The 27351-nt window shown below is 44.9% G+C and overlaps 2 protein-coding genes and 1 long non-coding RNA gene across 12 annotated transcripts in view; 2 read left to right on the top strand and 1 right to left on the bottom strand.

The window, feature by feature from the left end:
• On the top strand, positions 1–26896 carry LOC114605437 (apolipoprotein L2-like). 10 transcript variants are annotated; one of them, XM_028746748.2, is made up of 4 exons: positions 5–176; positions 17176–17257; positions 18933–19059; positions 25026–26896. In XM_028746748.2, exons 2-4 carry the CDS (start codon positions 17227–17229, stop codon positions 25912–25914), a joined length of 1047 nt encoding a protein of 348 aa, XP_028602581.2. In that variant the 5' UTR covers positions 5–176; positions 17176–17226; the 3' UTR covers positions 25915–26896. The 10 variants fall into 10 exon arrangements, with proteins under 10 accessions (XP_028602582.2, XP_028602581.2, XP_028602578.2 ...); XM_028746745.2 differs by having other exon boundaries at positions 8–176; positions 18930–19059; XM_077935002.1 differs by lacking the exon at positions 5–176 and adding an exon at positions 10559–10688.
• LOC144328995 (uncharacterized) overlaps positions 1700–27351 on the top strand; it is a 38302-nt gene continuing 12650 nt past the window's right edge. Inside the window, exon 1 of the long non-coding RNA XR_013394397.1 lies at positions 1700–1750. This is a non-coding gene — a long non-coding RNA (uncharacterized LOC144328995). The remainder of the gene's footprint in view (positions 1751–27351) is intronic.
• On the bottom strand, positions 1892–7745 carry MB (myoglobin). The gene is made up of 3 exons (XM_028746750.2): positions 7522–7745; positions 5236–5458; positions 1892–4874 (listed from the first exon to the last, which is right to left on the bottom strand). Exons 1-3 carry the CDS (start codon positions 7614–7616, stop codon positions 4728–4730), a joined length of 465 nt encoding a protein of 154 aa, XP_028602583.1. The 5' UTR covers positions 7617–7745; the 3' UTR covers positions 1892–4727.

The following is a 27351-nucleotide window of genomic DNA, read 5'->3' as shown; positions in this document are numbered from 1 at the left end:
GCCTGCGCCCACAAGGAGCAGTTGCTCTTTCATTCAGGGAATGGCATAATGTCGAGCGGACAACAGCAGATCTTTATTTAAGGCACAGCTCCTTCAGCAACAAACCACATAGCAGGGAGGCAAAAACCCGCCATCTGTCAACAGTGACCGGGAGAATAGTTGGAATGCAAAAAAAGGTAAGGTGACAATTTTATTGAACTGAGTTAAGTCAGTGGTGAAATATGCAAGCCTCTGAGTTACACAGAACAACAGATCAAGTGAAATGAAGGCATTCTGGCAATTTGATATTTATTTTCCTTTCTCACCACCACCATCTCCCTTGGAGAGGCAGCTGGAATCTTTTTCGCCAAGCCTGTTAGCTAAGATAGGGTTGCCATACATCTGGAATTTCCTGAACACAGCAATCGGAAACAGTTTCCGGGCAGAAATCGATGAAATGTCCGGGGAAATCCAAATGTCTGGTAACCCATGTTGGAAGTCTCAATTATGGCAGATTTCCTTAGAAATAGCTCAAAAAGAGATTTTGCCCAAAATAGCTCACAAAAGCTCCAGATTTTCACTTTTTGAAATATGGCCACCCTAGTTAAGAGCATAAGAGACCTGCAGGATCATACCAGAGGCCTATCTAGTCCAGCATCCTAGTCTCAAACTGGACCTTAGACAAGCCCCTGTCTTCTCAGAGGGGGCTGCCAGGCCTGTCTGTTGCCTCTGCTCAGAGACCAGCAACTTTTGGCCCCTCCTCTCCTTGAACTCTTTCCATTCTGGTTGGTTATTGCAAGAACTCTGTAACTAAGGTCTAGGGCTTGTCAACACTTTGCTGTGCCTAGAAAGCACGGGTCTAAGCAGTTTCCCACTCCTTTCCACTCTTTTTTGACAGATCAGAACAAATGACAATCCAGGGAAAACCCAAATTGCCGTTTGCTCCGATTGAGCTCTAAAGAGCAATTGTCCCCAAGGGAAAGCAGGAGGACCAGAGGAAGTGCAGGCAAGTCCCTCGTTGTTGTGTTTGCTGTTTCTCTCACCTCCTGCCCAACCTCTTTTCTTATGGTGACCACATGTCCATCTTGCCGTATGACAGTCCTCTATTGAAACAGTCCTCTCTCTGAAGGGCCACCTGGTCCAAATCGGGGTTATAGATTTTTTTTTAAAGTCTACAAAGTTAGAAGAGGGGCTTTGAAGTTGTCCATCAAGAGCAGCAGACTGAGCAGGTGTATGCAGTCAACTGCTCTGGTCAGACCTCACCTGGAGTACTGTGTCCAGTTCTGGGCACCACAGTTCAAGAAGGACACTGACAAACTGGAACGTGTCCAGAGGAGGGCAACCAAAATGGTCAAAGGCCTGGAAACGATGCCTTATGAGGAACGGCTAAGGGAGCTGGGCATGTTTAGCCTGGAGAAGAGGAGGTTAAGGGGTGATATGATAGCCATGTTCAAATATATAAAAGGATGTCATATAGAGGAGGGAGAAAGGTTGTTTTCTGCTGCTCCAGAGAAGCGGACATGGAGCAATGGATCCAAACTACAAGAAAGAAGATTCCACCTAAACATTAGGAAGAACTTCCTGACAGTAAGAGCTGTTCGACAGTGGAATTTGCTGCCAAGGAGTGTGGTGGAGTCTCCTTCTTTGGAGGTCTTTAAGCAGAGGCTTGACAACCATATGTCAGGAGTGCTCTGATGGTGTTTCCTGCTTGGCAGGGGGTTGGACTCGATGGCCCTTGTGGTCTATTCCAACTCTATGATTCTATGAACTGGTCACAGTCTTCCCCACAATAGTGAGATGCATAGTGTTTCTATTCAAATTATTACAATTCTTTCTAAACTTGACATCTGTACATATAAATTTCCAAGCTCCACACCCAGGCTTTCTTTAAATAAGAAACAAAACGCAGACATTGAGGAAATAGGGTTTATTCAGTTAAAAAACACACCACTTGCCATTCAGTGTATCACATACTCAAGTGTGTAGCAACTCGCAGGGATTAGGGGAAGAGATACTTTTACATACAAGAGATACTTTTACATTTCATTAGCAGGGTCAGCATGGAAGACCTTGAAAATTGACTCTGTGTTCTTCTACATGTCTACTCAGAAGTTAGCCCAGTTGATTTCAATGGGACTTATTCCTAGGTAAGTAGGTATAGGGTTGCAGCTTAATTAAATGGAACTTATTCTGAGTAGACATGCATGAGATTGCATTAATGGAGCTTCTCTGCCTTTTCAGAACCAATGTACTGATTCCACTGAAAAGCCTCTCCCCCAGGGCTGCATTTTTAGTTTTTGATGATTTGGTCAATCAGTTAAAACCCTTTTGATCAGCTAAAGGGTGCCTGCAATTCTTTGGCCAGATTTTTTAAAAATAAAATGCTCAAGTTATTTTTAATACAGTATTACAAACTACAAAATAACACAACCAGCTGGTGCCATAGTGTGTTGTCTTGCAAGCAGGAGAAAATGCTTCTGCAAAGATGGGGACTGTTACAGTACATACATGTGTTATCTAAAAATAAAGTATGTTTATAGCCTCAGAACTCTTGTTTTTATCCATATCCAGGTATATAGTTTACTCATCTGTTAACCAATTGACTAAAATACATATGGATAATCAGCTAAAATGTCTTAAGTGACAGCTTTAACTATTATTCCTCAGTGTTCAGTGTTGCTTGCTTTCCAAACTTCTCATCCACCTAAGGCAGATATGAACACTTACCTTTGCCTCATATAGCCCCAAGTTACCTGATGGCCATTCTTGGGGATTCAGTAGTGTAGACATGCCAGAGAATTGGTGCTCCAGCATCCGTAATATGGCAACCTTCCCTGAGCACTGTGACATCATATGATATGATGACATCATTAGGACACATGTGAATGGCAAGGATGTGGGCAGGACCAGCAGGATCAAGACCATGCAAGGTAAGTCTTGCAAGGAACATCACACACCCCATTCCTGGTTTACCAGAAACGGGCAAATCTGTGGATTAATATCTGAATATATCCACAATTTTCTGCATCAAATGGTTGCAGAAAAAGAATTGCTGCTTGAAAATGTGAGTTCTCTCTGAAGGCACATGCAGACGGGCCCCAAGATGCTGATCCACCCCACCCACATATTTTCCCCCCAGCCATTTTGCAACTTTCTTAGAACAAGTTTACAATAGGTTGACCCCAGCCCCTGCTCAGTCTAAGAATAATCAGTTAATCAGTTCTAACAGGAATTCCTCTCTACAGGGGCTGTCAGATTTTGACCTAGTGATGTCATCCATTGTTTCGCAACTCCCTTCCCTCTCCCATCTGTTGCCAGATGGAACTGGGATCCTGTTTGGTACAGCAGGCAAGGAAGGGACGAATTCTACCGGGAGCAAATCCTGCTAGTCTTTCTATCTCAAGAGTTATTAAAACAGCAAGTAGTACTGAATCTAAGCAGGAACTGGCAACCCTATCTTCTACCCGCCTTCTGAACAGCCTCACCCAACATTTTTTCACAGCTATTACTAACCACAAGGCAACCTTTCTCTATTATGACATCAGACGGAGGATAATATCTCAGCGGATTTTTAACAAAGGCAACCATCGCTTATCTCTGTTGTATATAATTTTTATTCTACTAAGCCCAAAATTACAATGATTCGTGCTGAAGATTAAAAAAAAGAAGCCTCAGTTGACAGCCCAAGCTACACATTACAGTGACAGACCTTCTGACACCATTCATATATTAATGCAACGGTATGATTTAAAGAACCAATAGTCAGGAGGTGCTGAACTTCCCACCCACTATCTATCTGACCATACCTTTTGCAAAAAAGGATCATTAGAGTTTGGCATCAGGGCCTAGCTGGAGGAGGAAAAGACTCTGGTGGATGGACCACTGGGTAGTAAGATGTTTGGCATGAGATGATTCAGCATTTCATGCCTACATGCCCATTTGGTCTTATAAACTTCACTTCCAACCTTCAACTTTACATGACTTCTTCTCTATAGCGTTTTTGGTGAATGCTGAAGGTACACCTCTTTACCCCGGCTTTTCACATCTGAGATGAGTGCATAGGAGCCAACTCCTAAGTGCCAAGGTCCTTTCACCCCCCCAATAAAATATTTGAAGGAATTGCTCCCCCCCAAAAAAAGTTGATGGTCATTGTCATTCAAATTATGTGCGTGCTACAACTTGTGATCATGATTGATACAGGGAGGTGCTTACCTACCCCAAACAATATTTTATTCAAGTCGGCACCCCCGAATGCGTGTGTTTTCTGGGCCTACACTATTCCTGCACTTATAACCTGTTTTAACTGTTTTTAATTTTTAATTTGAAACTGCTGTAACCCACCCTGAGACCTGCTGGTGAAGGGCAGGCAATAATAATAATAATAATAATAATAATAATAATAATAATAGCAATAATAATATTATGAACGAGAGCGTTTCTTTTAAAGATGTGGGTCTTCTGTCATGGTGTGTAACTTGAGCCTTATATAGTGAGTATATTTTTTTCAAGCTGGTGCCAAACTAATTTTCTGCCATGAAAGGAGAATATTCTTCTGCTAGATTGATCACACACCCAAAACATGCTGCTTCGTGACAGGGATGAGGAACCTGTGGTCCTCCAGATGTTGTTTGACTCCAGCTCCCTTTGGCCCTCGCCAGTGATGGGAGTTGTGGTCCAGCCACATCTGGAGGGTCACACACAGGCTCCCCATCCTTGCTGAAAGGGAACATTGCCTCCCATGCTCACTATTAGCCCTGGAAGCCATGCTCCTTGTATTTGCTGGCCATGTCGTTGCGGAACAGCTCCAAGGCCTTCCTCATTGCCGCTTGCGAATCGGCCCCAAAGTCTGCAGAATGTTTTTCAGCAATGACGCCAACAATTATTTCGCAAATGAACTGTGCAGAAAGAATGGGAGGGAAAGAGAAATGTAAAGCTGGCAGCTTTCAAAGAAAGTACGTCTGAAATATCAAAGCAGGGAAGGTTATTTTCTACATTTGGGTGGGCTTTTTGGATCTACTTTGGCTTTTTACGAGAACCCCAAGATCTACCAACCAAAACCAAGTACAAAAGGGGTGGGAAAGTTCCCTGTCTGAAACTCTGGAGAGCACACGGACCAACATTCTCAGCTTCCTATAACCCAATGTTTGTATATACAGAGAGAGCAGAAAAGAACCTCCCATCTCTCTCCTGCTTTTATCCTGGTCAAGCAAGGGCATTATTCCACTACCCCCCATACAGACATACACGGCTGCCTACCTCAAGATACTTGACTGGGATTTTGTGTGTGTTGGCGTGGGTCTGTGCCAGGGGTGCAAGTTCTGCCTCGTGGTTCCCTTTCTGCTTTAGGATTTTGCCCAAGGCTGTGAGGACAGTCGTTCCATGCTTCTTGAGCTCTTCTGAACTCTTCATGTCATCCACCGTCTTCAGGTTTTTGAACTTGTCAAAGCGCTCCTGGGTCTCTGGGTGCTTCTGAAACATCCTGAAACCATTGAATTGAATAGCCCAGTCAATGTGGAGTACTGGTAAATGGGTGGCAGTGATGAAACTGGCTATCCATCAAAGATGCCACCTGTAAGAGAACCCATAGCTACCTGTGTCATTTATGTTCCCTGATATCAGAGTAACTGGGAAATTATGACAGTGTGAAAGTAACCCCTTCATAGGAAAATGGGAGTTTCAATCTTCAGAATGCCATTTGAATAACATTGCTGGGAATCTCCTGCAATTTAATTGGGCCACATTCCAAGCTTTGTTGGAAGAGAAATGCCCAGTTTCTGCTCCAAAGCCCTTAAAAAAAACCCTGAAATCATCTCCCTGTTTAAACAACTATTCATATGCCTTTGAAGACAGCCTAAAAACTGGAGCTAGTGAGGAATGCAGCCACATAGCCATATTAATGGGCACTTCTGCACGATGGCATGCAACACCAGTTTTGCAGGATCTACCTATATGTTACCAGGCAGGCCCAACTCAAGGTCCTTAACAGGCTGGAACTTTCACATATTTCTTGCAGTGCTTCTCCCCATATCAACAAGCCAAACCCTGAGAACAAATGGGCAAGGGATGCATACAATCCCACTGATGACTGTAGGTGTAGGCCATCACACAGGGACCCAGAGCAGGGCCTTTTTCCTAGTTGGACCACAGCTAGGGAACCCTCCGTCTAGAAAACTTGACACAATTGGGATTTTGCCCGATAGCAAATATGCTCTGGTTCCCCCAGGCTTTCAGAGGCCGTGTTTGCCTTGTCCGTTTTGGTCTTCTTCTTTGGCGATCACTCATAGCCCAGTAAGAATGCCTTATTCCTCTGTTGATTGTAATTGTTTTATTGTTGTGGTTTTAAATGGCATTTTAGGATTTGTACATCTAGAGTTCAGATTAGGCACACAGGAACATTGGAAGCTGCATCATATTGCATCAGGTCCTTGGCCCATCTAATTCAATATCGTCTTCACTGACTGGCAGCAGCTCTCCAAGGTTTCAGACATGAGGTTCTCTCAGCTGCCTGGAGATGCCAGGGACCTTCTGCATGCAAAGCAGATGCGCCACCACTGAGCTATAGTCTTTGAATAACACATGTAAACCACTTTGAGGTCACCTTGTATCTGGCTGGCCATGATGAGGAACCAGAATGTCATCTATTCTAGATGGACTTTTCGCCTAATCCAGCAGGGCTCTTCTTAAGCTTTTATGTCATTATTGCCTCCAGTGCCAATGGAACCAGGATCTTTCCTTTAACCCCCAATTTTTGTCACTCGCCCTGCTTAGCTCCATTTCATTACAGGTATTCAAATCATCCAAAGCATCTTTGCTAATAATAGTGGAACTTCATCCTCAGGAAATTACTTACAGCTACTTTTCTTGGATCCATGGCTTCCTCCTGTTTTGCTTGCACAAAGCTTGCACAGTGGTTATACTATCCCCAGTTTTTATTGAACATTCATTCTGATTTTTCTATCCTAACGTGTCTGTGGCATGTTTTCAATTTTTTCTGCTATTCATTCACCCCACATTTTTCAGTGCATTTCCTAACCACACAAAAATTGTGTTTCCTTTCATTTTTAAAGTGGATATGTTTGTGCTAGGGCCCCACAGTCCATTAACTGTGCAAACATACATAAATGTGCAATATGCACTGGAATCCCTCCTGCAAAATAGTAACTGTCTGGAGGCATCCCATATATCTGGACAATTTTCTGTGCCCTTTTCCAAGAACCTCAGTTGGTTTGACATTCAAGAAGTAATAATGCAACTATGGTTCTAATCCTCTTTTATTATGTGTTAATGATTCAGTCAGTAATGTCAATTACAAAAGCAACCTATATCTTATAGCAGTAGAGATCTATTTTAAAAGCTGATAAAAAAATCGAGGCTGATAGGAATTCAAGCATTCAGATTTATCTGCAGAGTTGTCTTTCTCTCTGTTCCACCCACATAATATCAGAAACTTTGCAACGTTCCTAAGCTGATTCTTAAAAATGCCACTATGCTAACTCCGCAAGAAAGCTGCTTCTCAGATTTCGGTCACCGGCTTCTGCTTACCTGATGATAACTTCTTGCCCATGAGCAGGGAGGTCTGGTTCCACTTTCCCCCAGATGTCTACGACCTTCTGCCATTCCTGATCACTGAGCCCCATAATGTCGCCGCTCAGGAAACAATGGAAAATGAGCAGTTCAGCTAAATAGATACAAGCAGCCTGTGTGTCCTTCCTCAAATGAATTGCAAGCGGAGAGATCTGTGGACTTAAGAAGCTGACCTACAGATTGGCACCTGTCATTTGACAGCTCAGGTCTAGGTCACTCTGGTCAATCCCTCCCTCCCTCCCTCTCTCTTTTGAGTCAGGTGCTATTGTGGCAAGCCCAGAAGATGAAATAATTGCTGTGTCTGGTACTGGGCTGGCATAGATCCCATGCCCAACAGAAAGGGCATCGCCAAGGTTCACTGCCAAGAACTTGTTACTCAGTTTCCATCCTAAGAACACAGGAGATGCCACGATTTTGAGTCGCATATTTGAGGACCAAATAACAGATTGCACAGTGGCACTCGGTAGTGTGCATTTAAATGGTTCCCTCCCATCCCACCATGCCTTTTCCCATACCTAAATCAGACCCTAAGTTGCTACTAGTGTTATTGTGGCGTGTGGAGCATGCAGATACTTCACACTCACAAACACACACAGAAGGGGCTAATAGCAACATTTGATGAGGAAAATTGTGCATGAAGAAATGGGTAAATACCCATTACGTCAGAGCCTTTGCTCGGAGAAAAGCCAGAGATTTGCAGCTACTTTTAATTAAAAATAAAAACTTCAATCACTGGTCCCCTGCCCTCAGAACTACAGTTTCAAGAGTGCCAAGATTGCCCATGTTCTTCAGCAGGCACCCACTTGTCCTTGAGTGCTCTCTCAACAAGGGCTGATAGAGTGAGAGTGCCCATCCTGTGTATTTTTGCCAACTGTGCGTCACCAGCCATAGTCACACCAAACATTTAAAGCACTATGATGCCGTTTTAAACAGTTGTGGCTTCCCCCCAAAAATTCTGGGAGCTGTGATTTGTTAAGGCTGCTGAGAATTGTTAGGAGACCCCAATTCCCCTCACGGAGCTACAAATACCAGGAGCGGTTTAATAATCAATCCCTTTTTCCAGGGAGCTCTGGGGACTGTAGCTTTGTGAGAGGACATGGGGAAACTCTCAGCACCCTTAACAAACTACAGCTCCCAGAATCCTTTGGGGGAAGGCCATGACTGTTTAAAGTGGTATCGTAGTATTTTAAATGTATGGTGTGAATGTGGAAAACCGTCAGAGGCGTAAGACAACGGAAGATCAACCTTGTGTACTTGGTAGGCCTAGATCTGCATTCCTGCTCCTGAACCAACACCACAGTTGGCCTCTTGTTTTCTCAGAGGCCAGTTGCCTGGGTGCCTCTGTCATGATTAGCAAGCCTCAGTAGCACATTCTGCAGTGACTGAGCAACTGCAAAACATTTCCTCTTCCTTTGAAAGGGATGGGGACACCAGTATTAAATATATTTAAATCAGGCATAGGCAACCTCGGCCCTTCAGATGTTTTGGGACTACAACTCCCATCATTCCTAGCTAACAGGACCAGTGGTCAGGGATTATGGGAATTGTAGTCTCAAAACATCTGGAGGGCTGAGTTTGCCTATGCCTGATTTAAACCATAGAATTGTAGAGTTGGAAGGGTCCGACCCCCTGCAATGCAGGAATCACAGCTAAAGAATCCCTGATAGATCCAATGACTGAAAATGTAGTGAATCTATTAGATTGTTCTTGCTATGAAAATCAGATTCAGAACCGTAGAAAGGATTTTAACTGCTGCATATATCATATGTGAATATAGAAACTTAAAACCATATTTCTCTTCTTTGTTGTTCCATGTAACTTAGTTATCTGAAAATAAAGTTTGTAGTTAAAGGATGCAAGGGAAGAAAAGTCCCATTAGCCAGGTGGAAATCCTGGATAGGACAGCTTTGTAGCGCTACATTGAATACATGCCTAGGGAAAACCTGCATATTAACAAGAGTTTTGAAGTAACTTATGGTGGCTGGGAAGGGCAGGTCCTGCGGGTACATTCAGAACTTAATGGCAGATGGCTGCATGGCAGAGGAGATATGATCATACTAAGAACATGAGACGAGCTCTGCTTGATCACAGCAAAGGGTCTCTAGTTCCATTTATGGTGGCCAACCAGGTGCCCATGGGAAGTCCACAAGCAGGACGTGAGGGCAATAGCCCCGAGGGGGACATAAGCGCCAATAAAACAGACACACACCCTGATCATTGGCCACACTGCTTGGGGCTGATGGGAGTTGGAGGCCAACAACATACAGAAGGGTCATATTATGTTGGACCCAACACAGGGTCCTTGATAATATTTTGTGACCCATGTGGGGTGGGGGATAACCAAACGTCAGGGTCAGGAATAAATACTGGTGGCAAGGAAGTTACATTTTCTTTGGATTTTTGTTCCAGATTTGGCCTGATCTAGATCTACTTTAGATCTACTGATCTAGATCTAGATTACCCGTGAAATTGCAGTAGAAATTATTAGATCGGGGATAAGAAACACATGCTTTCCATACATTGTTGGATTCCAACCACCATCAACTCTAGCCCAGGCTTCCTCAACCGCGGCCCTCCAGATGTTTTTGGCCTACAACTCCCATGATCCCTAGCTAGCAGGACCAGTGGTCAGGGATGATGGGAATTGTCTCAAAACATCTGGAGGGCTGAGGTTGAGGATGCCTGCTCTAGCCCATGATCTATGGTCAGGGGCAATGGGAACTGGAGTCTGGAGGGCCACACATTCCCTGTTGCTACTTTAGAGGTACCCTAAAAACAGTCCTGAAGCTGAATATCCACAGGCTATTGTCTTATTGTTGCTAATCCCAGTCTTGCATCTGTTGTACATGATCTACTGCCATCTGGTGGCCCTAAGGGAGAATTGCAGCAAGTGCAGACTCATTTTCGTTCAATGCAAAATTCAGCCTAAAATAATTTATGACGCCAATGAGCTATGCAAAAAGAATGTTTGTGGCTGCACCCTGTGGTGTGAGGAGAGGCTGCAGAGCTAGCATAAAACACTGGAAGCAATACAGTCAGTCTATATCCACCTCTATGAACCAGGAGGATCTAAAGTGCAGAGTAACTATCCAGATTGATGGAAAGTCAGTGAGGGAAGGCAGCAGGTGGGCTAATTAACATCTGATTAACAAGATGCGAATTGCTATTAGCGTTAACATTAATTATCCCTGAGCAAATGTCTACATGTCAAATGAGACTGGGTAGCACAGGCCTTTGAGGCAGATTTGTATGCAATAGAAGCTTAAATGTGAAAATCCCCCTAATATTTCTACCTGGGAGGAATGGCAGGAAAATGGTAGCTATTTTTAGTAGTCCATTATGGCCAGCATGAATTCTTCTGACCATACTGCATCTAGGTAATCTGTTGAGGAACCACAAGCCTTCTCGCTTTCTATTTCTACCACCACCACCCCTCTCATCGCTCTCTCTCCCCCCCTCCACCCACCCACCCATTGACATTTTCTCTCCCTCCCACCCCACAATCTGAAGCCAATCATTCAGGGTTAAAATGCTCCCCATCCAGTACTTTTGCACACACCTCCTCCCTCCCACAAGCCCAGACCAACTCTCCAGGTCTTTTGTGTTAGAATTCCTGCTCCATGATTGCAGTCATGGGATTTTTGTCTATCACATGACGGTGTATGTTTTGACTCCACAAAGTGGGAAGTGACGGAGACAGGATGTTTGCGTTACTGTGTTCCGTGAAGTGGGGCTATTTTCCTTTGTTCTTTCTCTTTGCTGTCTGATGCTAGAGAAAGAGGGAGCCATGTTGCAGTGCTCCGTGTGTGCGTTTATATGTAAATAAAATAGATTAGCCAAAATGCTGAGTTGCTGAGATCTGTTACGCAACTGCGAAAACTCTGAAGATCCTTACGTGTGCCGATGTCTGTTGGCATCGGTTGCTGTGCTGTTCGGGCAGAAGAAAGCTTTTGAAGCTCCCGAACGAACGACCAGGAGGGAGGGAACATGCCAGTCGGGCATGCGTCTCTGCCAGGGTCCTACTCGAGTGTAGGACAAGCTCCTGACATTTTGAACCTTCCACATGTTCTTTGTCAGAACATGAGAACAGCCTGCTGGATCAGGCCAGTGGCCCATCTGGTCCAGTGTCCTGGTCTCACAGTAGCCAACCTGATGCCTGTGTGAAGCCATCAAGCATGACCCAAGCACAAGAGTCCTCTTTCCCCTCCTGTGGTTCCCAGCAACTGCTACTAAGAGGCATTCATGCCTCCTTTATATCCCTTTCATTTCTCTTGCGTTGGTTGGGGAGGGGAGAGAGAAGCACACACACACACACAAACCTGAGCATCGTGTGGTGCTCTCCAGCTTAAAAACACAGCAAGCTACTGGAGGAGGCACAGATTGCTCTGCCCTCCCTTTGGCAGCTCCCCTGCTGGCTGCAAAGAAAGAAATGCCCCTCACATTGCAACCAGGGGGACATGGAAGCCTGGAGGGGTGGGAAAGGGAAGTGGGGGAATTGGGAAGATGCAAAATGTATGGCGAAATGGAAAGAGGAGGGCAGAATAGCCATCTGCAATTGATCATTTCAGGCCTCTGGTAAAAGATATCCCTCCCCTAGCAAGGGGGAGGGGGAGAAAAGGTGTGACAGGGATACTGAGAAGGGGTAGCAGGAAGAGGGGGGGGGAGAAGAGAGACCATGCCCACTTGTGGTTCTAGACCTGCCACCCACTGACTTTGGCCCTGTCCACTTCCAGCATTCAGCCCTTGATAGATGCTGGAGGAAAGCAAATACATTTCCTTGTCCTGAACTTCTAGTTAATGCATGTGTTAGTTTAAACAAGTGAGGGCACTGTTTGTGTAGTAATCTTTTATATATATATATATATTTAATTAGTTTTCCAATATACCCTCAATAATGGCCGAATTATAATTCCCAAATTATGCAAGTATCAAAATGCCAATCAACTTCCAATTAATACATTTTAGTTAAAGTGGCTCCCCGCATGGTGGTTTGGGTGCATTTCCGATCTTATATCACTGCATTCCATAATCTTAATTAATGTCAGTTACATTTCAGTTATAATAATAATTCCTTAGTCAACAGCTACAAAACTAATGATTTCCATTCGTGACGTTACAATATATAAATTTCTAAAGCTTCAAGTGAGGAACTCAAACTATTATCTTTATTCTGCCCTACGTGTGAAAACTGTTATTTCCATGGAGATTCCTTCTGTCCATAGATGGTGTTGTCTCTTTCACTTCCCAGTTGTTGTGTTCTCCCATCATGGCTTGGGGCAGAACTGAATCTCAAAGTTTCTCAGAGGTCTTATCTCTCCGTCCCTTGCTTCAATGTCTCAGAACAGGCAACAGTCTGCTAGAAACCATTCTGTTTCACTAATAAAACATGTCACAGATCTTCGCCATTTTCCCCTCAGCCTAGGAAAAGGTGCGCAGTTTTCAAATGCACTTACATTTTAATACTTCTTTCCAACTCCCAGAATCTCTGCAGCATTCTTATCACAGCCCCCTAATTCTTTTCCTTCCAGCAAGAGCAACAGCACACAAAAATCTTGGTCTCTTTTTCCTTGTCTGTTGTTTTTAAACGGAGCTGAGGGGAATTACTCTGTCTTTCCAACGTAGTCATACTTGAGCTTCCCCTCCCCCTCCTTTCTTCATTTCAGATCACACACAGTTTCCATTTTTGCTTGTTAATATCAATATTACTCCAATGTCCCTTCCTCGCTTGTAAGTATCTTATCTTATATTCTGGAGGGGGTTGCCGAATCATAAATATATAAAAGAAGCTTAGAATAAACAAACTGTGGGCTTCCCTCTCCCCAAACAACTCTCACACCAAAGGAAATCTTATCTCAATTCAAACCTTTTATCCATGTAGCTGGTATATTCTGCAGTATGTTGTTACAACCCTTTTCCATCATGCACCGGTACTTTAAAGCCAATTAAAGATCCAATTAAATGGAGAGCCTCTGCTTCTTAATGGTGGCGTAGGAGGGGTTTTGCCAGGTGAAGTGCTTTTGCACTCAGCACCTCCCTGCCTCCCACATTCCATTCCATGCTGGAGCGAGAGCCAGGTACCGAGACAAACTGTGAGTGAAGCCCATTCCCCCCATCCCTGGGGGGAATTTGCAAGGATGATTTACCCTCTGACATCCTTGTTTTTTGTTCACCGATGATCCCCCGCTGTCTTGGGGGCTGCCTCCATTAAGGCAGGCAGGACCGGAAGCCCTGGTGTGTAGTAATCTAGCCAGCACATGTCTGTAAGTTAACTATGCTTAAGTTAACTCCACCTCTAAAAAGTTGAGCCATTTTGTTTGCTGTTATCTCCAGACTAGATTTGTGCTATTTTCTCTCTCCGCTCATCCTGTAAATAGTTCCTGCATGAATAAAGCCTTTGAACTCCATAAATCATAAGTGATTATTCCAATCCAATTCACCCAAGCTGCAAGGTCTATCAATAGGTTACTACCAGTATCCCAATGCAATGCAGTCCTTGACAGTAAAACAGATGTGTACCCCACCCCCACCATATCCTAAAGTCAATGTTTATTTCCCCTTGGCTTGGCCATTCATGCCCCAGACCTTTACAGTGCCATATTCTAGCTTGAGTGGGGCTACAGATAAGCATGGCTGAAACCGCTTCAGCTTTTGCCTCCATACATTCACAACACTTTCTATTGGACCCCCTTTCATTTCTAGACATTTCACTCACTACTAAGAGGCCTGCAGGATCTCTCCCAAGTATCTGGGGGGGAACAGTATGGCTGGATGCACAGCCTAAGCACTTGTCTGATCAGCCAGAATACGTTTCAGAACAAAGAGGTGTATTATATAAGCAGCTTACTGCATTTCTCATCGTTCCCACTCCCATATGGAAATTACTCACAGAGTCATGACATACACATTTGCTGTACTGTAATTACAAGTCTGGCAATTTGCTCTGTAAGAAAAATTAGCACACCAGTGATAATTTGGCCGAAGTGGATTCTTTTCATTCTGGATATGTCATCATTTTTTCTCATTTTTTCTTTTGAATGGGGCTCTCCCACGCACACATGCGCAATCGCCCTCCCTTGCACACGTCATCTTGGGATTATCTTCTTGACTCTTGCTGCGGTTTTTGTGCTCAAGGTTTAAACAGAAACATTCATAAGGAGATTATTTCTCCCCACAGGTTGCTTAAACGAGCAAGTTTCTCTCCGTGGGAATCCTTCCATCCTGCAACCTAGCACAAACTGCATGTTGTGCTAAATCAGAGGTAGCCAACGTGGAACCCTCGTCTGCCTGTTTCAGGACTACAACTCCCACAAAGCCCAGTTCGTTGGCAATGTTGGCTGGGGCTGATAGGAATGGGGTTCAATAATCACATTGGCTACCCTTGCACTAAATGCACAGCATTCAACTATTTCTGTTTCCCTAAATGCACAACTATAGTTGCAGGACCCCCCACAGGTTTAAAATGCACAAGGAAGGCTGAACCCTTTGCTCCCCAGGTGTGATCTTTATAACATTGTGTCTCCACCCCTACCTGTGTTGCATTTAGCTTTGTAGAGGAGAGTTCCCATTGGTGTGTATTTTTCCAAGCCTCATTGCTGCTCAGGGGGCCTGTCTTTATCATCTTGGAAGGGGGGGTTCTTAACCCTCCTCACCCTTGGGTTGCGATCCCAGTAAAAACCACCCTCATTGGGGCATACATGACTCTGCCCTTTCCATATTATCCTACAACATCCCGTGAGATGGATTGGGCAGAAGGTTGGTGTCTGTTCCAAGATCATCAGTGAATTTCATGGATGAAGAGGGGATTTTAATCTGTGTCTCCATAGTTCTCGAATGACACTCTAACCACTACACCACACTGCCTCTACTTGCTGGTAGTCACAATAACTGCTATATGTGCAGGCTGGTAGCTACCTCCCCCTTTTACTGCAGGATTGTTATTTAGAGATGGGGGAGAAATTTAATTCTGTTCACATTTCAAGGTGAACTTGCCTGATTTTAAACTTACCCGATTTGCACTTTCGGAAATACTATGTGAACTGAAAACCCTTTCAAAAATTTGCACTCAGGTGAATTTTGCAATGCAGTTCTCTAGCCAAGTAACGTGTACAATGCATATAACTAAAAAGTATGCATATATTAGTGAAGATAACATACAAATATCTATTATACCAGGGAAATTGTTTTGTGTAATGTGCATATATTAGGGGAAATCACATACAAAAATGTGTGTACTAGGAGAAACTCACACTAAATGCTGTTGAACTTTCATAAGGCTATGAAAACAAATAAATAATAAACTGGTGTGAAAATGTGGAGAACAAAACTCAAGATTCAAAGAATGACAGATTCGACCCTACTGGTATTAAGGAGTCTGTTACTGGCAGCCTAGTTGTATTTTTCAAACCTACAGCATCCTCCTATGGCTGACAGGCCTCTGATGACACTCAGTTGTCTGCTGTTTGCGCAAACTGCAAATGTCAATATTCTCATCTACTTATTAACCAGGAACACACCTCCTCCACCTACTGCTAGACTGCTCTGCGCATCAGTTTAGCAGAAGTCACCCAGGCAAATCAAAAAGGTAAGCCCAAGAGGGTTGTCTGGGTCCCGTTCTGTTGATCTTGCCAACCTAACAGCCAGCAAACAGATTTGGTGTTGCCTTGACAGGAGGGTTTTCCATGGGGAGAAAAGCTACAGAAGACAGGGGTCCTAACCAGGTCTACACAGAAGTAAGTCCATTGCTCAGCTGGAGAAGTGCATTGCAGCATTTGGATAAGGGCCAATTTCAGATAGCTGTGTTTTGGTTTGCATACTGTTTCAGAAAATGTGAAGACCTTTATGGAAACTGGATCAAATTTCTGCTCCATCCCTAGTCTTAAGCCTCTCATCTAGTTTCTCCATAACCTTAGGATTTATTCATCTTAGGATGCCTATGCACCACCATCACAGTTAAAACTTATTTTTTCCCCAGTTTGTCTGCTCTCCCTCCACTGTTGGAGGCAGTGTACGTCTGAATAGCAGCTGCTGGGAGCCACAAGGTGGCAAGAGAGTGCTCTTGTGCTCAGGTCCTTACCACAAACATCCTGTTGGCCACTGTGAGACCAGGACGTTGGACTAGATGGGCTCCTGGCCTGATACAGAAGGACTTCTCTTGTGTTCCTACATCTCAGAGATACAGCTTGAGTGTGAGGAATCTACAGGTTCAGATGTGTGCAAGGAATACAGAGACCAGGCTAAAACTGAATTCAGTAATTCAATTACAGTGGTACCTCGGGTTACAGATGCTTCAGGTTACATACGCTTCAGGTTACGGACTCAGCTAACCCAGAAATAGTACCTCGGGTTAAGAACTTTGCTTCAGGATGAGAACAGAAATCGTGCTCCGGCGGCGTGGCGGCAGCAGGAGGCCCCATTAGTTAAAGTGGTGCTTCAGGTTAAGAACAGTTTCAGGTTACGAATGGACCTCCGGAATGAATTAAGTTCTTAACCCGAGGTACCACTGTACGTTTAAAAATGGTTGGAACTGTAACGATGACAATTCTGCTATTGCTGAGATTTCGACGTGATCTGCCTTTGTTGTCATTTGCTGCACTCTTTTTTTCCCCTTCCCAGGCTTGAAATATACCAAAACCGAGAGGTTTTCGCCACAAGATTCCTCCAAGAATGACCTCTGAAGGATGTCGGATTTATGAAGGTAGGTCTCTTGGGGGGGGGGGGTTAGCTCAGGGGCGGTAGAGCAGATCTTTTGCGTGCAGAAGGGCTCCAATTCAATCCCTGGCATTTTCTTAAAAGGGTCAAGTGATGGCAAAGAGCTCTCTCTGCTGTCAGTCAGAGCAGGTAATACTGGGCTGGACAGGCAAATAGACTGACATGGTGTACAGAATCTTCCTATGTTTGTCTTTCTGCTGGGGTTCTGATTATTTTCTTTGCCTAGACTGGGAGGATGTGAATGTTCACAACCTTCTGGGGCCAGAGATACTGAGTCGCCCCACCCTGTCACACTGATCCTGTTTGACTCATGTCAAAGGCAGCAGGGTTTCACAAACATTCCTCTGTTGCAAACAAGCCATTTGTGCAGAGAGCACGAGGAAGTGTCAGTTATTAGTAGTACAAGTGGGCACTGCAATGAAATGTTGCAGTGTGATGTTCTCCTGATCAGAATTGCAGCTACAGAATGAAGGGGCCTGTCAGTTTTGATTCCCTCATTTTCTCCATTTTCCAGTCTCCTCATTTCTGCAGCAATATGTGTTTCTTTCCTTTAAAAAAAAAATCTTCATGAAAATTCACCAGCTTTTTATTGTGAATTTCTCCTAATAAACCTATTTTTGTATGCAGTTGTGACTAATGTACACATTATGTTTTTACATCTGTGGGAGGTCACCCAGAGTGCCTGGGTCAACCCAGTCAGATGGGCAAGGTACAGATATGAGGGTGATGATTATTACAAGCAATTTTCCCCAATGTAAATAATTTTCACTAATACATTAACTTCCATGCAGACTTTCTCCCAATATATGCAGGTCTGTAAGCATTGTTTGGCTGGAGAACAGCTTCGCAAAATTCAGAGAAATGCAAATTTTGTAGGATGGCTGTGTTTTGATTCCCATATTGCTTCTGGAAGAGTGAATTAGGTAGGTTTGCCTTTAAATGCAAACTGAATCAAAGTTATCCCCCATCTCTAATTGCAGCTGGCTAGTCCTACCCTCTCTCAGGGAAAGGCCTTGCTGTTCTCCCACACCTTTCAGTTAGAATCTATCGGGGGCTTCAGTCTTTGCACCCAACTTCCCCTTGCTGTGCTTCATGTGGATTTGGAACGGTTTCAGCCACTATGTTTTCTGCTGATTTTATTTGTGTGCTTTTTTTGCAGAGCCTTTTGTTCTGTGATTTATTTTTGATTATTTTTATCGTATAGTTCCTCCTAGACTTTGTAAGTTGCAATGTGGTTGTGATGACCCTCTGCATAATGAGGGCTTTGGCTATTCCTTTTTGTCCTCATTTAGAAGATGCAGGGACGCGGGTGGCGCTGTGGGTTAAACCACAGAGCCTAGGACTTGCCAATCAGAAGGTCGGTGGTTCAAATCCCCGTGATGGGGTGAGCTCCCGTTGCTTGGTTCCTGCTCCTGCCATGCTAGCAGTTCAAAAGCACCTCAAAGTGCAAGTAGATAAATAGGTACCACTCTGGCAGGAAGGTAAACGGCGTTTCCGTGCGCTGCTCTGGTTCGCCAGAAGCGGCTTTGTCATGCTGGCCACATGACCCGGAAGCTGTACGCTGGCTCCCTCGGCCAATAAAGCGAGATGAGCACTGCAAGCCCAGAGTCGGTCACGACTGGACCTAATGGTCAGGGGTCCCTTTACCTTTACCTTAGAAGATGCTGAGTGCGACAACCACACCATGGGAAGCGCAGAACTTTGGCCGGACAGACTAGATTATGAAGAGCTGCAAAATCTCCTTAATGAAGGTGAAGACTGCAAGGAGAACGTGGCCGAACTTGAGAGGTAACCCATCAATAGCATACATGCTTGCCACTCTCAGCATTGTTTGGTGTGTTAATCATCGGCCATGATTGCAAAAGCATTTAACAGGGGTGTTTTTCCTTGAAAAGGCATTTAGCAGATTTAACTACACAAGCAGATAACACCACATGGCTACTCCCAGTCATAAAGTGAAAAGAAACTGTTAACGTCATTAGGCAGCAAACAATCAGAGTAATAAAAACGTCTACTTTACAGACTGGTCAGCCGCCACTCTGGGGTAGGGAGACACTTTTAGAAAATAGCATGAAATGGAGGCAAACATCTCCACCCTCCACTTTATAGGGTGGCTGTGTGTCCTATTTCACAGTCCTCCATCAGAATGGCTGTCAGATGGCAGTCCTCTGTCTGACAAAGATGCAAGTTCCTTATTCGTTGTGTATATTGCTCCTGTGCTGGAGTCTCTTGGCAACTGTTATTCTGCCATATGATCTGGCACATTCGTGCACATGCTTCTTCTCCAAAGACTAGGGCAGGGATGGGCAACCTGGGGCCCTCCAGGCACCATCAGACTACAGCACTTGTCATCCTTAACTGTTGGTCATGCTGGTTGATGGGAGCTGGAACTGAACCACTGAAGGGCCCCACGTTCCTCATCCATGGTGCAATGAATTTGAAATGTGGGCAGCAAGGGGAAATGACTACAGCAGTGGCAGGACAAGGATGCTAGATAAACTGCTAAAATGCAGCCATTGGCAGTACATCCTAGAAGAATTCAGAAAAGGGTGGTTTGGCAGGTTTGGCTCAGAGGCTCCATCCAGATGAAACCTATTTGAGGGTCTTATCTGAAGTTGCACGCTCAGCCTTGGTCATTATTGGGCTTTGGTCTATATGGGATGTTTCTGTGCATGTGACTCATTTTGTTGTGGAATCCTGGCCTACTTCATTCATTCAGTTAATTCCCCACTTCTTTCAGTTTGGTCCAAATTAACTCAAAAGGGAACTCAACAAAAAGCTGCCCAGCTGAGCTTTGGAGAGTGGCGTTTAATTCTCCGTGGTATCCAGGGCCTAGCAAGCTACTTTTAGGTTCGTGTTCTTTACCTTCTGATGGCTTCCTCCCATTTGGGTCTTGAACCACTTTCCTATCCCCACTTTAGAGAGGATTACAGGATTAATTTCAGCTCAATTAATCTCTTAAGTACCAAGTGCTTACACAAATACATGCAGAGCAAGGAGGTGGAATAACTCAGAAGTGTGGCATTTTAAAAAAAAATTGTGTTTTTTTTAAGTTACAACAATCCTTATTTGGGTTTTACACTATTTCAGGAAGACCAGGAGCATCAAAATGCCTGCTTTGGGGGGACTGCCTCTTCTGCAGCATAACAAAGCATTTCTTCATGTATTCCACTAATGTCGTCAGCTAAGTGACTCTGACATTCCTTTGAACTGATAACTATTCTGCCAGGCATATAACTCCCTGCTAATATCCCAGAATGCACTCTGTTTACTCTTGGAAGCGCCCTGGGACATCCAAACTTAGCTGTATATTTTGATAAGTGTGATCCACCTGCACAATCTCTCCCAGTAACAGAACAAGTTGGGAGAGGGGACAGATTGTCTTAGCAGTCTTTGTAGAAAGGGACAGTTGAGTAGGATAACACTGGTGTCTAAAAGAGGCATAACAACAGCAATTACTGTTATTTTTAAGCATCCTATGTGAAGACATGTTTACAAACATACTGCCTACAATGACTGTGTGGGGGAGGAAATAAAATATACATTAATTGTTGCAATTAAGTTAATTTTAAACTCTGATCTTATGTGGGGGGGCCTTTAGATGACAGTGGCTTCTACCTGCATTGGAAGGAGAGTGGACTTGATTACCTTTCAAAGTTCCTTCTAACTCTTCGATGCTACTACGAAATGTGGAAGCCATCCCTCCTGCAAGTGGGAGCCCTCTGGAGCCTAAGCTGTTGAGTGGGGCTTTAGAGGTCTGCCCCAAAGTCCTGCCCTAACAGCAACACTGGGGACATCCAAAGCTCTTAGTGCTGCCACAGCAGCCAAATTGTCTTGCGCTATAGTCCAGTTAACATGGCCACCCCATCTGAATGATTCAAAATGAGCCACATGTGCCAGCATTCAATCTCTTCCAGAATACATATTGGAAAGCTAGTGTGGTGTAGTGGTTAGATTGTGACACGAGGACTGGAGAGATCCAGAATCAGGTGCTTGCTTAGCCACAAAACTAATGAGCAACCTCGAGCCAGGCTTAATCTCTCAGGTTACCATACTGTACAGCAGGGGTCGGCAAACTTTTTCAGCAGGAGGCCGATCCACTGTCCCTTAGAACTTGTGGGGGGCCGGACTATAAGTTTTTTTTTGGGGGGGATGAACAAATTCCTATGTACACTAGGCACACCAGGCAGGCCCCACAAATAACCCACAGATGCATTTTAAAAGGACACATTCCACACAAGAGCACCAGGCAGCCCAGACAGTATTGTAGATGCTAAAAATTAAAATTAAAAAATTTTCTTACCTGCACTGATGATCGTCATTGTTTGGATGGACGGTCCTCACCTGGGTTTGGTGCTGCATTGTGGTCTGCTGGGCCTCCTGCTGCTAGCACCTCTTCCATGCTTCGGGGATGGGATGGGGGCCCTCCCACCAGCAGCGGAGGCCAGATCACCACCGCACCAGCGGTGGAACGAGCTCCAGACTGTGGGAAGGTCTCCAGAGGCCTTCATGCAATCCAGAACCCTCCCACCGGCAGTGGAGACCAGATCACTGCCATGCAGCCAGCAGGGAGGGCTCTGGACTGCCCACAGGAGAACCAGGGCGGCAGCGGCAGTGGCAGAGGGATGAGCGGCATGAAAGGGCTGGCTGGCTCCAGAGAGGCGCTGCTCAAAATGGCAGCCAGCCAGCTCAGCCCAGCCCGCTTTCTCCTCTACGCAGGGTGGGGAGAAGCTGGGAGGAGGCGCCACAGTGTGTGACAGGAAGGGGGGAAAGGTGTCAGGAGGGAAATGGTGGTGCTGAAAAGAAATTAAAGAACAGAATCCCCACACCGATCAATGGACCATCAGTGGACCAGATCCTGAGGGCAATTTCCGGCCCACAGACCATAGTTTGCCGACCCTTGCTTTACAGAGTTGTAATGAGAATAAAATTGTGTGCGAGTGCACTGTGTATAAGAGACTAAGATGGCCTGCTGGATCAGGCCAAGGGACCATCTATCTGATAGTCCATCATCCTGTTCTCACAGTGGCCTTATGGGACACTTATGGGAAGTCTGCAAGCAGGATCCAAGCACAGTAGCACTCTCCCCCCTGGGGTTCCCAGCAACTGCTATTCAGAAGCCTACTGCCAGGTACATGTCACCTTGGCCACCTTGTGAGAAAAGCAGAACACATGGCAATAGAATAAGTAACAATAAATATTTACCCACAAGGAAAATGTCACGCAGACACACATACCTGCAAAGGAGAGAGGACGAGAAAATGGGACATTTTGATTCTCCTGCAAAGAGCCACCAAATAGCCCCATTGAAGACCCCGAGAATGTTCTGTGGTTCAGGGGAAACCCCAGTGAAGATGGGGAAATTGGAACTGCTCTGCTTGGAGGGAAGAGCTTAATGGATGCCCTGCCCTCCTTTTAAGAGGAAAGATACACTGAAATATTTTGTTGCAGGTCCCACCTAGAATAGGGACGCGGGGTGGTGCTGTGGGTTAAACCACTGAGCGTAGGACTTGCCAATCAGAAGGTCGGCGGTTCGAATCCCCACGACAGGGTGAGCTCCCATTGCTCGGTCCCTGCTCCTGCCAACCTAGCAGTTTGAAAGCACGTCAAAGTGCAAGTAGATAAATAGATACCACTCCGGCGGGAAGGTAAACGTCGTTTCCGTGCGCTGCTCTGGTTCGTCAGAAGCAGCTTAGTCATGCTGGCCACATAACCTGGAAACTGTATGCCGGCTCCCTCGGCCAGTAAAGCGAGATGAGCGCCGCAACCCCAGAGTCGGTCATGACTGGACCTCATGGTCAGGGGTCCCTTTACCTTTACCCACCTAGAATACTTCTAAATTCACATAGTAGCACACAGGTTCCTTCCTTCCTTCCTTCCTTCCTTCCTTCCTTCCTTCCTTCCTCTCTCTCTCTCCACACACACACACACACACACACACACACACACCACCTACCCCCACCAGTGTTTCCTCAAATGCATTCATGTTTTCCAAACAAGTTTGTGTGCCACTTAGGGCAGACTATTGTTTTAGAAAATATATAAAAGTCTATATTGTATTATATTCCCACATATGGGAGGAAACCCCATTTTTTGTAGGACTGCCCTGAAAGAGCATTTCCCAGAAAAGAAATGGTCGAGTAGTTTTTAGAGTTCTCCATGTTTCCATGAGGTCATTACATTCCTATCCTTCTTGCAAGGAAAGCTTTGCTATGGAGACATCAGGCTTTTTGTGGAAAAACAAAAACAAAAAACAGCAGGTGCTTGCAATATGCATTTTTATGATTGCAGCTGTTCTCCAGAGTAATGAACGCTTACCTTACTAAAGAAGTTAAACACAACCATTTCTTGCACTGCCTTTCTTGTATAATCTCAACCACATTTGCAAAGTTCCAGCAAACACGCCTTGGTGGGTGAGGGGGGAAAAATTATGACCCTAGACTTCAGTTTTGCCTTCAGTAAATCAACAAAGCCTCACAAATCTGTGTGGGGATGTTCATAAATTATTATGGAGTGAGCATCTCTCTTTTCAAAAGAGCGGCAGCTGGAAAAAGAACCACCAATTGTTCCTGAGGCTTTAAAAGAGAGAAAAGCTTAATTTTACAAGCAATTACCCTTCACTTGATGAAGCACATGTGTAATTTATACTTGGATTCTCATAGAAAGCGACCATCAGAAATGACATTTATTTAGCTATTTGTAACTACTTTTCTATGGCAGAGCAGTAGCAGAGCTTGATATTTTTCATTGGCATCAGATTTGTGACTCTGACATTCCTTTTATTTGACAGTGGTCATCATCCTACTCATGCAAGCAGAATGGGACATCCACACTCAGCTGTGTATTTTGATGCAATGAGGTGTGGAGTTGTCCACCTGATCTGGAGCTCTTGCAAAACAAACCCACTCCCCCCAAAAATCAGACTTCTGTGATATGAAAAGTGATTGGAAAAGGCAGTGGAAAGTGTGGGATAACCCTTGCTTTGATGCATAATGTATTGTCCCTACAAACAAATCCGAACAAATGCTCATTACCGTATTTTTTGCCCTATAGGATGCACTTTTTCCCCTCCAAAAATGAAGGGGAAATGTGTGTGCGTCCTATGGGGCGAATGCAGGCTTTCGCTGAAGCCTGGAGAGCAAGAGGGGTCGGTGCACACCGACCCCTCACGCTCTCCAGGCTTCGCACACCTCTCCGCAAGCAGCGGGAGCCCAGCGCTGGGCTCCCGCTGCTTGCGGAGAGTTGCCTGCATGCTGAAGCCTGTGCGCGCTGAGCTCAGCGCGTCCAGGCTTTGCGCACCTCTCAGCAAGCAGCAGGAGCGCTCCCGTGGCTTGCAGAGACTTGCCTGCATGCTGAAGCCTGCGCGCGCTGAGCTCAGCGCGTCCAGGCTTCGCGCACCTCTCCGCAAGCAGCGGGAGCGCTCCCACGGCTTGCAGAGAGCTGCCTGTTTGGGGGCTGGGGTCGGGGAAGCTCAAGCTTCCCCTGACCCAGCCCCGCGCCTGGGGGGAAAATAATTTTTTCCCCTTTATTCCCCCCCCAAAAAACTAGGTGCGCCTTATGGGATGGTGCGTCCTATAGGGCGAAAAATGCAGTAAATGGGCAGCAGCATCGAATCTCTGCAAACAAATCAGACTGAATGCTCATTAAGCAGGCCATCCAGAAGTGACTTCAGACAGACTTGTGCAAAAGCAGCCCTCCTAAAAATAAAAAGGTGTGTGTGTGTGTTTAAAATGTGTTGCTTTAATTTTTGACAGAATGGAAGAAGATGTGCCTTGGGAAGAAAGAGACAGTGAATGTTTTGCCCAATTTCTGAATGAATTCCCTACCCAGAGAGAAGAGATTGAAAAGTGTATCAGATGCCTTTGGGAAATGGCCGATGACATTGACCAGACCCATAAGAAGTGTACTATTGCCAGCATTGCTGCCAACTCTACCAGCGCCTCCTCTGGCCTCTTGACCATCCTGGGACTCACCTTGGCCCCCATCACAGCAGGTGGGAGCTTGATCTTGACAGCCACTGGGATCGGTTTAGGGGCAGTGGCAACAGCGACTGGCCTTTCTGCCACCTTATATGAGAGCGTGAATAATTCACAGGAAAGGAAAAAAGCTCAAGAACTGGTGAGTGAATGTGAGAAAAATCTAAGAAAGGCAATGCATCCTGATTTCTGCTTTGGGTCGCCCCCAAATAGCGGGGCTGTGGGGGAAAACATGAAACAACTCGTCTCCAATGTTGCCGGTCAAGTTCCTGACCTGTACAAGGCTGTGAAGGGAATCAGAATGAATGTAAAGGCACTGAAGCAAGTCCGAGCCAATCCTGGCTTGAAGGATTTAGCAAAGCGAGTCACTGCTGCAGGTAGCAGATCCCGGGGTACAATCCGAGGGGCCAAGCATGCCAGAAAGGTCTTTGCAGGAACCACCCTTGCCATGAGCAAAGGGGCCAGGCTGCTGAGTGCTGCATCAACTGGGGTGTTTCTCCTCTTCGATGCCTATGGCATTGTTCAGGATGCTAAACATTTGACTGAGGGAGCCAAGGCAGAAACGGCTGCAGAGATAAGAAAGAAAGCTAGCAAACTGGAAGAAGAACTTCGTCATATTGACAGGCTCTATGAGGAAATGAAAGGCCTTGTGTGCGAATCAGAGTGAGCAAAGAAACAGATGACATGTGCGTAAACTACGCAATTCTCTATTAGTCTGTATTTGGTCGTGGTAAATATGTGGAATCGTTTCTGACTTGCAGCTATCTACTTCACCTTTCTTCAAGAAACTCTGGCCCAATACAGATGCCCATTTTGCCATGTGTCAACATTTTCTACCATAGATCTGCATGGTTGCCTGAATTAATGAAAGCATGCTTTGTGTGAGATTGTGTGTTTGCCCTGCTGTCGATTCTAGTTTGGGGGCCTTATGAGGCGGTAAGTCTTGCCCACATTAACCACTCGGTAAGCTGGTCGTCTATATTAGTAACTCATGGCTGGTAACATTGACAGCCTCTCCAAGTGCTCTTTTTATTGTGCATTCATGATGATTTGTGCTCATGATGGTATTGGGAGAGTTATACATGATCCCACTGTTTGTGCCTGCAAAAATTGGGGGCGAACATACTGCTTCATTTCCAATTGGTGCATGTCCCATACTGCTGCAATCCTGCAACTTATCATACCACAAATATTCCAGGGTTTGTTTTGCTTGTTTGTTCTGCTTTTGCTACATTGTGACACAAGATTCCACACCACCCCCTGATGGCAATATTGCAGTAACACTGGGGAGGCATCACAACTAATAAAATGGAATGATGGATGGATGGACCCACCAATACATACACATACCAACCAATAATGCATTATTATTGCATCAATGGCATGTTGCAGAATATACCCTTAAAAAGAAGAAGTGTGAAGTGGCATTGAGTATGGAAGGTGTTCCTACTGAACAAGTTTCCCATGGAACAAGGAAACAGCTTGCCTTTCCAGCTTTAAACTTCAGATTTATTTTCCAAGTGTTGTTTACATATTTTGAAAGAGTTTCAGAGTTATTATTTAATAATCATGTATGTTTGGGTGTGATTTGATAGGAGCATCTTTTTCATAAATAAATGAAACCCATTCATTATTGGGGAATAAGAAAACTGGCTGTTTATTGATGCAATGCACCGTTTCTTTCCCCATGTTCCATTTAAGACTGGAATCTGATTTGTAATCTGCATCTCAGATTAACCTCAGGACCTCTCTGGATGAGATGCGATGAAAGCAGTTGAGTTCCCAGTAAAAACACTAGCACAGAATGGCATGTCTTTAGTTATATCCAGACCTGGCTACTGCAACATGTTCATTAAGGAGGCTATTTTATAACTTCCCTGCGCTGTCATTTTGGCAGGAGGCAATTCAAGAGAAAGCACTTACACCCCAGTTATTAAACTTGGCCTGGGGCCATCTTTGTTGTCTGCCCCAGGCAAAAGTTTGCCCCATTTACCCAAGTTGTGAGGGGTTAGAAGTTAGTTCTTCTAGTTAAGTATTGTATTTGCTTTTCTACTCTAGGTGTTTCCATTGTTTGATTTGATTTCTGCAGTTTTTATTGCTACTG

Source organism: Podarcis muralis, chromosome 10 (genome assembly GCF_964188315.1).
Source record: "Podarcis muralis chromosome 10, rPodMur119.hap1.1, whole genome shotgun sequence".
Classification (NCBI taxonomy): Eukaryota; Metazoa; Chordata; class Lepidosauria; order Squamata; family Lacertidae; genus Podarcis; species Podarcis muralis.
The sequence above is the reverse complement of the archived record's forward strand: the minus strand, read 5'-3'. Positions and strand labels throughout refer to the sequence as shown.